Source organism: Ornithorhynchus anatinus, chromosome X3 (genome assembly GCF_004115215.2).
Source record: "Ornithorhynchus anatinus isolate Pmale09 chromosome X3, mOrnAna1.pri.v4, whole genome shotgun sequence".
Classification (NCBI taxonomy): Eukaryota; Metazoa; Chordata; class Mammalia; order Monotremata; family Ornithorhynchidae; genus Ornithorhynchus; species Ornithorhynchus anatinus.
Genome location: NC_041751.1, coordinates 8,261,459 through 8,279,089, shown reverse-complemented (window position 1 = coordinate 8,279,089; position 17,631 = coordinate 8,261,459). Strand labels below are relative to the sequence as shown.

The window sequence follows — 17,631 nt, the reverse complement described above, 5'->3', positions numbered from 1 at the left end:
ACGGGCAAGATCAGACAACAGAGGCTTAGTATACTTAGTATAGAGGTGGCAAACATGCACACCCAGGAGAGAAAGCACCGAGTGGCCTTATTGGCAATTTTTTCCCGGCGTCACTGACTAGACGTTTGCCACATAATCAGGAAAGATTTTGCAGCCTCAGCCGACCCAGGACCACATCATCCACCATCTAGACCCAAAAGCCCTCATTTGCAGGAGCATAGAATGGGCCAAGGTTATTTTAGGATAATGAAAAAAAGGTAATAAGAAGACCGCGTCGACCACTTCCTTCTCCCAGAAACATTATCCAACCTTGGTTTCACTGACACTGTCCTCTCTTTGTTCTCCTCCTATCTCTCTGGCTGCTCATTCTCAGTCTCTTTTTGAGGTATATGTACTTTTTAGGTATATATGTAAATATGATAGGTAACCACAGAAAGAATGATCTTTCACATCCCGTTCGGTAGAATGGCACTGTGCTCCAACCAAATCGAGATCCAGTAAGTATATTTGTTGTCATTATTTAATGTTAAATTAAAATCGATCCTAATCACTCAGATCAGTCAAAAACTTCAAAGAAAGGGCAATGGAAGGGCTTAAATCAAGGTAAAATCTGCAGCACTTCTCAAAGGGAGCGAGTGCCGTAAGCTACAGTGGCACCGATATTCAACATTGCTATCGACAAGTGTGAAGAAGCAGCATGGTCTAGTGGAAAGAGCACAGATCTGGGGGTTGGGGGGATTTGGGTTCCAATCCCAGCTCTGCCACCTGTCTGCTGTGTGACCTTGGGCAAGTCACTTAACTTCCCTGTGCCTCAGTTACCTCACCTGTAAAATGGGTTTTAAGACTGTGAGCCCTTTGTGGGACAGGGACTGTGTCCAACCTGATTATCCTGTATCCACCCCAGCGTTTCATATAGCTTTTGACACATAGTAAGTGTTTAATAAATATCATAAAAAAGTGGAGTCAGTACTAGAATCCAGGTCCTTCTGACTCCCAGGCCTATGCGCTATCCACTAAGCCACACTGCTTGTTCATTTATAGGACAAATATATACTAACTGGGGTGAAATTGGACTGTGAAAATCAGAAAACATCAGGAGAAATGAAAAAATTATCTAGCTATTTGAGGAGGACACAATTTGGGAGTTTTTCCAAAAAAACAAAACCCCACCTACCTAGCATTTCAATCAAGGTTTGCATCGATATTGTAACGGGCTTTGCAAATTTAAGACGCACTGTTGGAGTTATCAAAATAGCAAATTTCAAACTACTACCGTACTAAAAATTTTATTTGCATTATTCCGGCAACGGGAAACGAAAGGGTTCTATTATTTTTATTGCCACCTCAATGTATCTATAGTATTCAAAAACAAAAATAACAGCCTTTTGTTTTTGCAAATTTGGGGCCAATATCCGAGGATACATATGGCATCATTTACAGATGCACTGACTGTTGACAGTGAAATGAAACGTAGTGTTTCATTTACTTATTCTATTCTATTTTTCATGTAGCCGAAAAACCAAAAATGAATTGGCATATGGGTATCGAATTGTGAAGTTTCCTTCCCTAATGAGAAGCCAGCTTTTTCTTAATACGCTAACCTGGCTGGGATCCCAAGCAAAATTGGTATAAACTCAAAGAAATCTTCGGTCGCTGCTCAAAAAAGTTAGGTCCATGAGGTTAGGCTGAATACAAAGCTTTCACGGGTCAGGAAATGAACCTGCCGGGCAAATGCAGTAAGAAGAAGAAGTTCACAGCCATTAAACAAACAATAACTTCATTGAACAGGCTTTGGAGAAGAACTGGAGATACCACCATGATCTCCAACAATAAAGGGATAGTTTCTACCCTTCCTAACGTACTGGTTTAGAGTGAGTCTTTCAAAAACTACCATAATTCACCTGGTAGACCATACAATTTTATTCTGAAGCCTTGTGGCATCCACCTCTCTCTCTCTCTCTCTCGCTCTCTCTCTCAGCAGCATGGCTCAGTGGAAAGAGCCCGGGCTTGGGAGTCGGAGGGCATGGGTTCGAATCCCGACTCTGCCATTTGGCAGCTGTGTGACTGTGGGCAAGTCACTTCACTGTGCCTGTTACCTCATCTGTAAAATGGGGATTAACTGTGAGCCTCACGTGGGACAACCTGATGACCCTGTATCTCCCCCAGCGCTTAGAAAAGTGCTCTGCACATAGTAAGCGCTTAACAAATACCAACATTATTATATATATGTATATATATATGCGGAAGCAGTATGGAACAGTGGATACAGCACGGGCCTAGGAGTCAGAAGTTTATGAGTTCTGATCCCAGCTCTGCCACATGTCTGCTGGGTGGCCTTGGGCCAGTCACTTCACTTCTCTGGGCTTCAGTTACCTCATCTGTAAAATGGGGATTAAGACTGTGAGCCCCACATGGGACAGAGACTGCATCCAACCCGATTTGCTTGGATCCACCCCAGTGCTCACTACAGTGACCGGCTCATAGTAGGTGCTTAACAAATAGCATAATAATAATTATTATAATATGTATAACTACTATCCTTAGATTATATATGTGTCTATGCTCAGGGAGGTTGGGGATAAACATATCCAGGCTGTGGAAAATTCAACGGGGGTAAATCTTCTGAAAGCTATGGGATTTTAAGAGAGTCTTCAAGATGGGGAGAGCAGTGGTCTGGCAGATTTGAAGGAGGAGGGACTTCCAGGGCGTGGAACAGAACGCACAAGGATATAAGCAGCGTGGCTCAGTGGAAAGAGCCAGGGCTTCGGAGTCAGAGGTCATGGGTTCGACTCCCAGCTCTGCCACCTGTCAGCTGTGTGACTGTGGGCGAGTCACTTAACTTCTCTGTGCCTCAGTTACCTCACCTGTAAAATGGGGATTAACTGTGAGCCTCACGTGGGACAACCTGATGACCCTGTATCTCCCCCAGCGCTTAGAACAGTGCTCTGCACATAGTAAGCGCTTAACAAATACCAACATTATTATTATTATTATCCTTAGATTATATACGTGTCTATGCTCAGGGAGGTTGTGGAGAAACATATCCGGGCTGTGAAAAATTAACGAGGGTAAGTCTTCTGAAAGCTATGGGATTTTAAGAGAGCCTTCAAGACGGGGAGAGCTGCGGTGTGGCAGATTTGAAGGAGGAGGGACTTCCAGGACGTGGGACAGAACGAACAAGGATACAAGGGCAGGAGTATCCTGCCAAGAGTGTGATATGATTATAAACTGGCTTGGGAGGGACAGATAATGCGAGCTGAGAAATAGTGGGGGAAGATGGAGAAATCCAGTGAAGAACCTCAAGCAAAAGGTGAGGAGTTCCTTCTTGACGAAGCGGGAATCTGTGGTCACTGGGAGTTTCGGGCAGAGGATGCGTGCCAAACAACATTTTAAGATGATGACCTAGGAAGCAGGGTGGAACACAGACTGAAGAGGGGAGAGCTCGGAAGCAGGAAGACCACGTGAAAGCTGATATTGTAGCCTAATTGTGAGATAATAAGAACTTCAGTCAGGGCGGTGGAAAGGAAGGGGTGGAGTTATGAATCGCCACGCAGGATGAGCTGCAGGATTTAGCAATTGAAAAATGAGAAAGTCAAAAGCCAGCAAGGAGTCAGGGGTGACGCCCGACTTGTTTTCTGAGAGCGAGTGGTCAATATTTGGCACTAAGCTTGGAATTGTTCCCCTATCCTAAACTGAGTTAAGTGTTTACAATTTGCAATCACAGGGGCCCTTGAAGTACACGCAACCCCTCCATTCAACAACCCTCCCCTTCGTGACCGTTAGACCTCAGAAAGTCAATACAATAATTATTATAACAAAGACATCCAGTTCTGAAGAGACTCAAGTCTCTTAACATTAGAATTTGTTGACGAGTGTTCTACGAACTTAGGCTGGAGCGGCATAAGTTTGGGAAATGGACTTTTCTTTTTAAAGAACCACTTCCAGCACAGCTCAGGGAGAGAGCCAAATTTATTTTTTTTTTACGGCATTTGCTAGGTGCTTAGTGTGTGCCAGGCGCCGTACTAAGTGCTTGGGTATGAACAAGCTAATCAGGTTGGAAACAATCCCTGTCCCATGTGGGGCTCACAGCCTTAATCCCCACTTTACAGATGAGGTAACTGAGGTCCAGAGACGTGAAGTGACTTGACCAAGGACACACAGCAGACAAGTGGCGGAGCTGGAATTAGAACTCAGTTCTCTGACTGCCAGGCCCACGCTCTAACGACTAGGCCATTCTGCTTGTAGGGACGGTACTTGAAAGTGCACACTGAGGTGTGAGGAAGTTCCCAAAGCTGGTGCTGTAGGCCTAAACTACAAATCCCAGGATTATCTAGGACTTTAGCCCCCGTCTAGTCTCACATTCACGTTACTGGAGAGAGAGCGAGAGACCGAGAGAGGAGAGCAAGCGGGCTAACGTGGAAACTCACCCCATAATCCAAGTGGGACAAATCTACCTTGGCCCAAAATGATAAAAAGACTCTCAACTTTCCTTTAGGTGGGAGGCACGGTTAAAATGGGTACATTTCCAGGGGTGGGTTCCATTAACGACACTGAAATTTTAAAAGCCAAATACTTGTCAGCTGTGTGATTATGGGCAAGTCACTTAACTTCTCTGTGCCTCAGTTACCTCATCTGTAAAATGGGGATTAACTGTGAGCCTCACGTGGGACAACCTGATGACCCTGTATCTCCCCCAGCGCTTAGAACAGTGCTCTGCACATAGTAAGCGCTTATCAAATACCAACATTATTATTATTGTCTAATTGCTCTCTCCTTGTAAATTCCTAGTATTAAATGTTCCAGCTGACCACAAAGCGCAGAGCAGTTCACGTATGTAGAATTTAAATATACCCACGGTCAAGAAATAATAAAAGGTCTAGTTTTAATTGAGTTTTTAACCGCTCACGTTAAGGACTAACGTAAGCATTGTTCCAGCGATGCCGTCGAGATCCGAGCTGAGCTCACCCCGGAGTAGAGAGGTTTACTTTCGGCAGTCTCCACTGGACATTTCTTGTATAACAGTAATCATCTATTTAAATAATTAAACCTGACTTCATATTTAAAGGCAGCAAGAGGTTCTTTGAAATGCTTTCCAAAAATGAAAATAACAAGTCCACCGAGTTCTCTGTAAAGAAACGTGGAAAAAAAATGAAGACAGCTGTAAGAGAGAACAAAGGAAACTACCTACAGACTCTGTTGAAAGAATTACTGTTCCTGTTTTCCACACATCCTGAATTGATTTTTTTGTCTCAGGATTTACACAAATGCAAGGTTTTCCTCCTTGTGCTTTGTAAAACGATACACGCCTTGCGAGACAAAGGTTCGGAGCTGCGGCAATCCTAACGCACTCATCTTACCGGCAAGAAATGTAGTCATTTCCACTTCAGGATTGGGTATATTTTTGACCTCAAAGGGTGAAGTCAGAGTCATATTGTTTGGTTTCCACGAGGAACAGATGTTGAAAATGAGTCTACTTAATTAAGTACATGTGTTTGCATAAGTAGTTGGGCGAAAACATTTCTTTTTTGAAAAGCTTTTCCTAATTGTGAGACAAAGCAAAGGTGTCAGTAACTAATACTCTCAAGTGTTAACTGGAGCACTCACAGTCTGCTATCAAAGCAGCGTTTCCCTAGGGTTCCCCGGGTGTTTGTCTGCTTCTCTAGTGATTGTCTGGGGGAGCCAGGTCCTATTTTTCTCTCCAACCCCCTTCTCACCTCAGCCTTTGTTTGATCCACCCTTCAACAATTGCCTCAACCTGGTCTGGATCCGGGCCTTCCGTTCCCCCATTTTGATCGGGGACTTGTTCTCTGCGCTAGAAGTCACGGGAACTGAGATTTAGTGGGAAGGCAAATTGTATAGGTGAGTGCTGAAATCCTGTCAGAGGATAGGACAGCTAAGTTCCTTCAAGTTTGCACCAAGATCCTGCTTGACTGGGTTTTATTGCTCCGGGCTCCAGCAGTACCCCAATATCACTTTATATGGATTTGTAATTTATTCATCTTTCACCTGGAGGTTTTTGTTGTTGGTTTGTTTGGGGTTTTTTTTGTCTTTACATCAGAAGAGAACTGGCCGCTGGCCATTCCCTGAGAAGCTTGAGAGAGATGGCCACCAGCCGACTCATGCCTGGAGTGCGTGGCCTTTTTCTCCACTTGTTAGTCAACTGGCTGCAGTTCTGCTTTCGGGGGGGCTCCTACCTGAGTATATTCTGAACCAACTGCCTGAACTGAGTTTTTACGATGTGTCAGTGTCCTTGGTGATGTGGTGTGGGAATCCAATCGTTCTTACAGTGACTTCTCCCATGTGGCTTCATTTCAGACGCCCCCCCCTTTTTTTTCCCATTCTCTCAAGCGTAAAATTCCTTATGGGGCCCAGGAAAACTTCCCCCTTTTGATTGACCTGGTTTCTCTGAAAACCTGCCTGGCCCCTTAGAAGCAAAAAAAAAGGGTCACACGAAATACACGGTGAGTTTAAATACGTATTTCATAGTAAAAAAGAGCATCAAACAAAATAAGGAATATTATTTACTCAAAATCAAAACCCTAATCTCAAAGCCTATGATTAAATCCCAAAGTTCAGTTATTGACTTCAAGTGGTATTCCCTTTCTCCTTCAGTTTGGCTACCTATACCTGCTCCTATTTCAAAATCATATTAACTGAATACGATGAATAATCCAAAGACGGTGATGAAAGTTACTGAGCTCAATTCTTCTCTGTTTAAAGAGCACATAGTTTAAACACAAGCCCATGAGGTTGTGTGGGTCCAAAATGAACAAACTAGAATAAAGTGGGATTTTACTTTTTCACATGTGTATCCCAGTCGGTCACACTTTGGGCCCAGCTCGGCCCAGCTCTCCCCCGTGCCTGTGCCGAGCCCTGGCTGGCGTTCCAGCCTCAAATCCGAGAATCTGAAGGAATGGGGGGGGCCCACAGCCCAGACACACACACCGGAAAACAGCATGACCCAGTGGAAAGCGCTTAGTACAGTGCTCTGCAAACAGCAAGTGCTCAATAAATACGATTGAATGAACGAAGAGCACGGGCCTGGCAGTCACAAGACCTGGGTTCTGATCCTGACTCACACGAGTGGTCTGTTGTGTGACCTTGGGCAAGTGCTTAGCACATAGGAAGCGCTTAACAAATACCATAGTTATTATTACCTTCTCTGTGCCTCAGTTTCCCTCATCTGGAAAATGGGGATTCAACAACCCTTTTATTCCCTCCCAGACTGCGAGCCCCAAGTGGGACAGGGACTGTGATTATCGTGTCCCTACTCCAGCACTTTATAGCGTTCCAAACATCCTAAGTGTTTAACCCATAGCCTCATAATGACTATTATTGCGATTAAAGCCCAGCACCCTACGAACACGGAACCACTCACGTGCCAACGCCAGGTGCCAGCCCGGCAGTCCGCTGTCTCAGCACTATGACTTCCTGGTCCTGAGAGATCTGAAATGGAGAAGGGGAAAGGGGTGGTTTGCCGGTGACGAGCCCAAGCTACTTCTTGATGAGTTCTGGGTGGTCACCGGCTACCCTCAACACTTACATATACTCGGCGATACATTTAATTATTTATTGCTCTGTCCAGTAATCTTTTTCGGATCAGAACATACAGCTCAAAAACACCTTATCACCTCACTGAGAGAATCCCTAGATGGGAGACCGTGGTAGCCAAGTTAGAAAGCAGACTGTAAGCTCCCTGCGACAGGGAGCTGTGTCTATCGACTGTTGAACTGTACTTTCCCAAACACTTAGTACGACGGCCTGCAAACAGTAGACACTCAAATAACATTGATTTTCCGAATAGTTCTATTTCAAATTGTCTTAGTTAGAAAGTCTCATGCCCGCAACATCCTTTAGAAAGCTAAAGAAGTCTTTTCCTCTTTTCCCTAACTTCCCTCTATGGTCTAGGACTCGGCTCTTAACTCTTGCCAGACATACTGCTTTCCCCTCCCACCCAACTGTATAAAGATCGCTCTTTGAAGTCATTAAGAGACCTGAGAGCAGAGGAGAAGCCCGGGCCTGTAGACAAGAACAAGTGGACCACAGATTCTCCTTTAAATCTTTCACATTGGGGGAACACCTGCTTTTTCACGTCTCTGCTCTTAATCCAACTTCGTTCGTATTTTAAAACCTTGGCTTGCTTTATCGTTTCGGTCTTACACATCTAATCGATTACGCCCACAATACCAGTTTTAAGAATCTGTCCGACCGTAGGACGCAGAGAATGTTTCCGTTAAAGAATACATTTTCAGAATTTACACAGCTCCAAGTACACTTTTACGCGATGGGTCTCAACTGGCGATGAAACACTATTCCGGGAAGGCTCATCGAAAACAAATATGGCCAAGCCCAACACGAAAACACCCTCTGAACGAAATACATTATATACGGGTTACACTGTCTTCTCTGCTGTACAGGTGCTCGGCCTATTCTGTATTCCAAAGAAGCTTCCGTACTTAGAAGATATTAGTGATCATCTGGCAAATAACCCATTTGATGAGTAAACAAAAACTATCACCTACGAAGAACGCTCGCTCATTCTTAGAGCCAAACGGAATTTTAAGTAGCAAAAACTAACTTTAATATAAATCAAGGGTGTACACAGAGCGTTTTTAGCTCCCTGTTTATGAATCTAAAGTTAGAACTACAAATCAAAGATAAATAGCTGTAATCAATTTGAAGTGGAAAAAAAGACCAAGAAAGGAAAGAGGAGGTCGATATTGACCTGCGGCCTTGCTCTCCGCATATCTAATTAAAGAACCGGGTCCTTTTGCCAGCATTCCCCATTGATCAAGGCAGCGGACACATTTCCCTGGGGCTATTTTTAACATTGTGCTGCCTCACTGGGCCTAAGCTTGCTGAGCTCTGGCTGGGAAGAGAGGGGTGGTGCAAAAAGCAACTGAGCTCCCCGCTTTTTTCACCTTTTCTTCAGGTTTAAGGCTTTTCTAAAGCTCTGCTGCCTGCAGTGGGGAGAGAGGAAAGCAATGGCTTGAATAAGCATCACAGATATCGTTGACCCCCTAGCTCCTCCTCCCCACCAAAAAAAAAGTGGGATGGGGCTTTTAGAGTAGAGGATAAGCAAAGAGAGGGAGAAGAGGTTCAGATCTTTACCGTTTGTCTCACTGACAGTGGGGGAGGGTTCATTCAATAGTATTTATTGAGCCCTTACTATGTGCAGAGCACTGTACTAAGCACTTGGAATGGACAAATCGGTAACAGATAGAGACGGTCCCTGCCCTTTGACGGGCTTACGGTCTAATCGGGGGAGACGGACCGACAAAAACAGTAGCGATAAATAGAATCAAGAGGGTTCTATAGCTACTGACCAAGAGTAAGTTTTTGAACGCTCCATGGGTTCCATTCCACGTTCTCCCCATCCTCCCTTACAAAGGTTACTAGGAAATCGTCTTTCTAAGGTTACCGCCCAAAATGGCGGGATCAGTTCTCAAATTAGTATTTTTTACCAGATAATCGCCAATTAACTTTCAAAATATACCAGAGGAAACACTCCATATGGCCGGCAGTGAGCACAAAGGATTTTTTATCGCAGGAAGTCACGGGGAGAAATGATGAATTTGGATGAATCTGCGGCTGAGCAGTCCATAGGGGATCACCAGAGGAGAGTTAGGAATGTTAAACAGAGCCTCCTTAAACATCAAGGACAACTCTTGTGGGCAGGGAACGGGTTATATTGTGCTCTACCGGGTGTTTAGTACAGTGCCCCGCACACAGTAAGTGCTCCATTAATACGATCGATCGAGCGTAGGTTCTTCCAACCTTCCCGTTGCCAGTGCCAGGAAGCTGGAGACAGGACACTGAGCTGGATTCATTCATTCATTCAGTGGTATTTATTGAGCGCTTACTATGTGCAGAACATCATACTAAGTGCTTGGAATGTACAATTCGGTAACAGATAGAGACCATCCCAGCCCACTTGCAAGCTTACAGTCTAATCGGGGGAGACAGACAGACAAAAATAAGACAACTCAGTCACGATAAATAGAATCAAGGGGATGGACACCTGGTGTGATCCAGAAAATGGCACTGCTTGCTAACCAAAGGTGAGGGGTACAGGTGCCCAAGAAGGAGCAAACGTACGTGCATACTTAGACACCAATTCATATTTCTGGAAATGTAATTTTAAGATAAAATGTTAAATCCAGGGAGGGAAGCAAAGAGGCCAGCATAATGGGAAGCAGTGTGGCTCAATGGAAAGAGCCTGGGCTTCGGAGTCAGAGGTCATGGGTTCGACTCCCGGCTCTGCCACTTGTCAGCTGTGTGACTATGGGCAAGTCACTTAACTTCTCTGTGCCTCAGTTACCTCATCTGGAAAATGGGGATTAACTGTGAGCCTCACGTGGGACAACCTGATTACCCTGTATCTACCCCAGTGCTTAGAACTGCACTCTGCACATAGTAAGCGCTTAACAAATACCATCAGTATTATTCTTATTAATAATGAACACTGCAAGGTAGTCCACTGCATGGCCTCATCTTCTAACTGTACCATTTTGCCAGGAGCAGGATAAATTAAAAAAAAGAGAATGACCTCACAAACATACAAAAAGAAGGGGTTTGGTACGGACAGTAACACATCAGAGACAGGAAAAATCGGATACCTCTGAAAATGGGATTGGTAGAAACAAAAGAGAGTGGGAAGCAGGAAATGGCAAGGCCTTCGGAAATATAAGAAATATTTCTTCACACAGAAGGTAATCAGTATGGAAAACAGAATGCCACAGGCAGCGACAGACATTTCATCCGGGAATATATTAAGAAGGCATCTGGAGCACATACACACTACCATACTCAGTGGACTCATGGAGATTCAGACTTTGAAGTGATGCGAGGCTCCCCCCACCGCGCGCACACACACACACACACACACACACACACCTGATGGATGGTCCAGTGATATACTTGAAAGACAATGCTGGCAAATCCAAGGGAGCAGACAAGGACAGCGGAACTTTTATCTAAACAAGAGTAAATATGTCATGTGTGCGTGAAAAACCAGAAATAGACAATACATCTAAGACCAACTCTGATGGATTTTTCTGCCCCACAGATGTCTTCCTCCCGATCAAAAGGTGATGTCAAGGTCACTGGGCCACCCTGAACAAATCGGGCTTCAAATCTTCGGAAACACGGGCCTCGTTTGTGCAAGCAACCAGACAGCAGAGAAAGAGTCGTCTGGCAAATCATTCCGTAGGCAGGGTTCCGAGTATCGGATCGGCCCATCAGTGAGAAACGGGGGAGTTTTGCACAGTTTCTCTGAGAGGGCTGAAGACCTGGAGTTCACGGTAGAGACTGCCTCTTTATTGACTTGGGAATACTCAACGGGACACTGTTATCAAAGCCTCTCTCCCCTTCTTCCTGTCACAAATCAATCCAAGCACTTCACTAAGCATTCGGGAGAGGATAATGGTAGACGAGATCCCCGTTCTCAAGAAAATTACACATTACTTGGATTCTGGGGTCAACTTTGAGACAATCAGGCCTTAGTAATAGCATTTGGTAACCGCCCACTGGGTGCATTAAACGCTTAGAAGACACCAAATAAGCAGTGACGCGCAAGCAAATTACACTTTCCGCCTTGAGCCAAACTCCTTTTTTCTTCTCTGGATGAATACATTAAGGTATGTTACTTTTCAAAAAAAAAAAACGATATTTTTTTCAGTGCTGTCAAACACTGCTCTAAGCATTGGGGTAGATACGAGTGAATTAGGTTGGACGCAGTCTCTAGTCCCGCATGGGGCTCACAGTCTAAGTAGGAAGGAGAACAGGAGAACTGAGGCATGGAAAAGTTAAGTGACTTGTCCAAGGTCACAAGGCAAAGCACTCGGCACCAGGATTAGAACCCAGGTCCTCTGAATCCCAGGCTGGGGATCTTTCCACTAGGTCACGCTGCTTCTCTAGACATCCTTTAGACACTAATACTTCATGTCATTCCCCACTCAGTAAGGTAGAGACTTAGCTTAAAGAGGCACTTTGGTGAGAGAAAAACAAAGCGGCATGAAAAATACACAGGGGAAACATGTTTATGTCTTAAAACTTGTCTTCTCCACTCGAACAGCTTTTGATTTTAAAGAAATGGGAAGGAAAAGAGAGTGAATGAGTCTCAGCTGCCAGATGGTATTGGAGCATAATAGCTTAGATTGCTATTTTAAGACAATGAAAAAGAAATATGGAAGGGTGGGAATACGAATTTCTAGTTTACTCCCATGAGAACTCCTTCGTTAAGAATGGTGGAGCGTTAAATATGGCCACGGTGGCTCTTAGTTGTGTCACGTAGCTTCAGGGGTAAAACCATATTTGAGTAGTGAGACTAGATAATAATGATGGTTTTTGTTAAATGTTTACCTTGTGCCAAGCACCGTTCTAAGTGCTGGGGCAGATACAAAATAACCAGGTTGTCCCACGTGGGGCTCAGTCTTAGTCCCCAATTTTACAGACGAGGTAACTGAGGCACTGAGAAGTGGCTTGTCCGAGGTCACACAGCAGACAAGTGGCGGAGCCGGGATTAGAACCCACGTCCTCTGACTCCCGAGTCTGTGCTCTTTCCACTAAGCCACGCTGCTTCTCACACACAGAAGATAACACACATATAATACTCTTTAGGTAATGTAATAGATTGGGAAAAAAAGATCTTCCCTTCTGCAAAAGATCAGCAAAAACTTGTTCAAACTAAGTCAACTCTTCAGACCGTCATTATGAAAATATAGTGGATGTCAAAACTTTTTGGAGGTCTCACAGTCTTAAAATGTCAGCCAAGTGTATTTAAAAAGAAAAATGTTAGCATTAAATAAAATGTTGATGAAAGCCTTGAAGAATTGATTTAGCACCAGGACAAGTTAGACTGCTTTTATTAACAGTTGAATTAATGCCTCTATCCAAGGTGGAAAATATTTATCATGATGGCTATTTCATAAATATATAAATTGAACATTACCGTAGAAATATGAAATCCCTTCTCAGGGTCCCTCATTTGTAAGTGTTCATTTTTGTCTCTCTACAATGCAAAATAAGTAGTTTTGATTAGCTCCCTGAGGGCAGGTAGCATGTCTTCTAACTACAATACTCTCCCAAGCATTTAGTTCGTGCTCGACCTAGAGCGGACACCCCCAATGCCTACTATTGCTCGCCTGACTGATTAAAACTGTGGAAATCAAGTAGAACCCAAATTACCATATCACAAAATAATTTCCATTAATAATAATGATAATTGTGTTATTTTTAAGCATTTACTATGTGCCGGGCACTGTATTAAGCGCTGGGGTGGATCCAAGCAAATCAGGTTGGACATAGTCCCTGTCCCAAATGGGGCTCACAGTCTTAATCCCCATTTTACAGATGAGGAGACTGAGGCATGGGGAAGTGAAGTGACTTGACTCAGGCCACATGGCAAAAAAATGGCAGAGCCAGGATTAGAAGCCATGACCCTCGGATTTCCAGGTTCGCGTTCTAACCGCTATCTCATGCTGCTTCGGCAGATGAAAAAATAGGTCGGTAGTATTGTACACCCAAACAATGGGCAGAGAGTTTTACAAGATCATCCACTAAACCATAAAGAAATTGCATGGAAAGGTACACCTCTGAGCACCCTGAATAAATCACTCTTCTCTTCCTTCAGCCAATACAAAACACACAACGTAAAGCTAATATGCGAGTAAACCCATGGTCACCTGCATGAACCCATCATTCAGATTAGACATGATGAAGCAAAAGTCAGTCCAGGCAAAAGACAATAAAAAAATTAATCAAAAATCACAAGACAGAAACAACAATCCCTAGAGTGCAGATTACAACTAAAAATTATAGTTCAAATTGAGCAGAATAGACTCCTTTTCAGTATCTGGTGTAAGTGGCAACTGATTAAAGTAAGTTGAAATTTTGGGAGAAAACCTATGAACCTGCGGAAAGTTGAGCTGAATAACAAAAAGGTATAGTGCAAGCAAACAAGGAAAATAACTACATTTTGGACCTTCCCTCTCTTCCCTGGAAAATCTTGCATTATTGGCAGAATTGTCCAGAGGAGAGAGTGATTTGCCAGAATGTAATTATTGCTTCTCTCAATAAATTCACTCCATTCATTTTTGGGAAAAAAAAAGATGGATCAGAAGATGGAACAGTCTTTTCTTTGGGTCTTTTTTTTCCTTAAAGTAACTGCAATAGATTGAGGTTTCATACGAAATCCTTTATTAAGCACTGATGAAGCTGCAACAACTGCAAATGTGTTCACTTTAAGATAAAGCAAAATATTTCAAATACCAACGCCAGAGGTTGATCACATAAAACTCAACTAGTCAACCCACCTAATTCAGCGGGGGACTTCCTCGATCTGTAGAGAAAACAGTTAGAGTTCAGGAACACAGAAGTACACTAAAATTCACTCAAAATTCATGAATGAGGGACTTTCAGATGTCACTGAAGAGGCAGGAAAGGGCAACTAAAGGCTGACAATAAGCCCAAAGACTGGATAGCCCTAGAAATAATCAAAGACTTTTCACTGGCAACCTAAACCAAACCTTGTTCTCCAGGCAATAAACCAGTCAGCGATAAAGGGATAAGAAAATAAGTGTTTGAAAAAACTTGAATTACAATGCCTAGTATATTCTTTGGGACTCCGGTGGAGTGTGGCAAAACTAAACCACCACCCTTCATCCCAAGCTACCAATTTACGGAGAGCCCACCTTCTACTGAGCAGCGGCGTGGGTCAGTTGAAAGAGCCCGAGCTTGTGAGTCAGAGGTCATGGGTTCGAATCCCTGCTCTGCCACTTGTCAGTTGTGTGACCGTGGGCAAGTCACTCCACTTCTCTGTGCTTCAGTTCCTTCATCTGGAACTGGGAATTAACTGTCACCCTTATGTGGGACAACCTGATTACCCTGTATCTACCCCAGCGCTTAGAACAGTGCTCTGCATATAGTAAGTGCTTAACAAATACCAACATTATTATTATTATTACAGAGCGGTTTGACCTGGACCTATCACAGAGGTGACATGTGGCTTCCTGAGTCGTTTCATCGCCGTCGCCTATAAGCTGCAGCAGATGGGCAAAACGGCATCGTGATCGACGAGGTCTGCGATGGCAGTCGGTTCCCCAGCCTTGGTGGGCATGTGAAGAAAGGGGAGGAGAGCGATCAAGCAGCTGCTGGATGGTGAACTGAAAAAGAACATTCAGAAGCAGGTAGGGCCAAATAAATCTTTTAACGAGATAGTGAAGTAGTCACAGACACAGTAGTCGTAATGAATTTTATTGACGGGAATTGTGAACACCGGATATCGTGTGAGACACGGCCCCTGACCGAAATCGCCCACGCCTGCGTTAGACCTGCAGCTGTAAATTATTTCCAAACAACTTGCCATAAGAGAAATGGAATCTGAGGCTTGGGTCTGTCCGTTACATTTCTTCAGGGCATGACAGCCACTGGCAGTTTGGCCTGGACCTTTTAAGAATTAGAGTTTTGTCTCTTCTACATCCTTATTTTCTCTAACTCCCTTTCCAGAAAGAAACTAGAACGAGAAAAGCTACCATTAAAAGACTAAAGGCAAAAATTTGGCACATTAACGTGGTAACTCAGTAAATGAATTGCTACCTCTAAAGTTCTTTCTTATCTGAAGCAGTTTTCTCCTTAAAACGGAAGAACAGGAGCTTGTCAAATCCTTAGCCCAACAGCATTTCAAGCGGATTTTCATATATGTAATCTGCATTAAAATAGATAGAAAAATAACTATTTCAAAATACTTTATTCTGGCAATAAGTTAATCGTTTGTAAACACCTGGATGAAACGTGGCGATATATTCTTTCGATGTGCGTTTCAGCCATCAGTTTGAAAACGAGCGGGCCGGCGATCCCGGGCGAGGGGGTCGGAGGGTGGACGGCACACACGGCAGCGTTCTGTTCGGATCCGGCTCCACGGTCATTTCCGTCTGGGATCCTCCGTTCGGAGGCAAGAGAGATCGGACCACTGAGATGCCCACGCTAACCCTACACCGGATTTACGGGTCACTTGTTGCAGCAAACCCCCTAATTCATATTTCATTACTTAAGTTGTTTTAAAAGCGATGTTCAAGAATGCCATTGATGAGAACGCCCAGAGGCATGTGCTATGTCTGTTCTAGAAAGTTCCCCCAAGCAAATAAAGTAATGTGAACTAAGGACTAATCTCAAGCAGTACGACGGTCTTCTTGAAGTACCCGGGGCTGAACCGGCGTGACGGTCTTCCTTTATTTCCTGAATGCGGAATCCAGGCTTCAAGACCAGATATCTTGTAGATAGCGTTTTTCTTCCCTTAAAGTGGCCAATATTTTCAATGCTTCTAATTTTTCAACTTCCGCTTCACTGGTTAAGATCTCTATTAGAACATCATTTACATCTCTGGCCATGTTCTTGGCGTCACTAAAAGAAAAAAAAATTACAGACATTTCCTATTTAGCAATAGATTTTGAAAATCATCGGCCATGCCTACCGCCTGTGATACGAAGAAGCGCAGTTCACGCCATAATGATATGACGGTGTCATTCAAAGGCCACTGCTGATTTCTCATGGGAGTCTGGCGATAGAAGACCTAAAGACCGACAGAGCCGCTAGTGAGCCGAGTCCCTACGTGGCTATGCATTGGATCTGGGGGATGGGAGAGGTGTGACCTGAATACAGATCGGCTCCAGCACAGTTCCCTTCATTACAGTTCCGAGTTGGGTGTGGATGGGCGGGTTGCGAGTACGGGCTAGGCAGGAGTGCAAAACGCAGTTCTCGTGCAGGTCTCAACCCAACTCAGCTCTTCAGCAGGCTGTATATTCCTCACTAGTTTGTCAGTTCCCCGAAGGCGGGGATCAATCCTCCATTCTATACTCTCCCAAGCGCTTAGAACAGTGCTCTGCACAGAGTAAGCACTCGCTAAGTATCACTGATTGCTTGACTCATGGTTGCCAAGCTGGACCTCGCTGCTACTGTCCCGTGGTGAGGAGCGGGAGTAAAGGACGACCCTTTTCTCTACCCAGGGAAATGTGTCTTCCCTGGCAGGAGAGGGAGAAATAAAGCTGAATATGTCTGGGAAGTGAGATTTCCGATTTCCGCCCATCACCGATCAGCGGTACTTACCGAGGGCTACTTACTGTGTGCACAGCACTTGGTAGGGTACAGAGCAATGGAGCTGGTAGACGCGCTCCCTGCCCACAATCAGTTTACGGTCTAGAGGGTCTAAATCTAATCTCATACACTACTATGGGGGTAGGAGGGTATTGCTTTTTATTCCTGGCAGGTGAATGGCATGATTTATTTGTGTAAGAAAGAAAAAGAGCATTTTCCCCCTCCTCCCCTCCCCCCTCGATTGGTTTAACTGGGAGGCTACTCTTACTGACGCGGAGCAGATCCTCCGTGGACTTTAAATCTGGATGGTCTGTGTTGGGTTTTCTATTTTAACAGCGTGCAAAAGCTCAATATCTTTCCCAACCGAAGACATGATCTTGTTTTTCTAAATGTAATCTCAGCACTTAGGTTCCTATTCAAACTGTAGAAAGGAATTTTTCATCATTACACAGGCTAACCGGCTGTTGGATGCTTTTCAAAGTTTCCCATTTCTTAAATAAGGTGACTGACTCCTCTATTTGGGATTCTAGTGTTAAAAGC

General features: G+C 44.2%; 1 protein-coding gene and 1 long non-coding RNA gene across 5 annotated transcripts in view; both read right to left on the bottom strand.

Moving 5' to 3' along the window:
* Positions 1–4,888: 4,888 nt before the first annotated feature.
* On the bottom strand, positions 4,889–14,767 carry LOC114807626. Its single transcript, XR_003755673.2, has 5 exons — positions 14,316–14,767; positions 12,953–13,012; positions 10,897–10,976; positions 7,379–7,446; positions 4,889–5,125 (listed from the first exon to the last, which is right to left on the bottom strand). It is a non-coding gene; the product is annotated as an uncharacterized LOC114807626 (long non-coding RNA).
* Positions 14,768–15,239: 472 nt separating this feature from the next.
* Positions 15,240–17,631, bottom strand: part of MTRR (5-methyltetrahydrofolate-homocysteine methyltransferase reductase) — a 33,248-nt gene continuing 30,856 nt past the window's right edge. For all 4 annotated transcript variants that reach the window (XM_039910647.1, XM_007659717.3, XM_007659716.3 and 1 more), the window contains one exon: positions 15,240–16,401. In XM_039910647.1, coding sequence (XP_039766581.1) covers positions 16,257–16,401 — 145 coding nt within the window. In that variant the 3' untranslated portion in view covers positions 15,240–16,256. The remainder of the gene's footprint in view (positions 16,402–17,631) is intronic.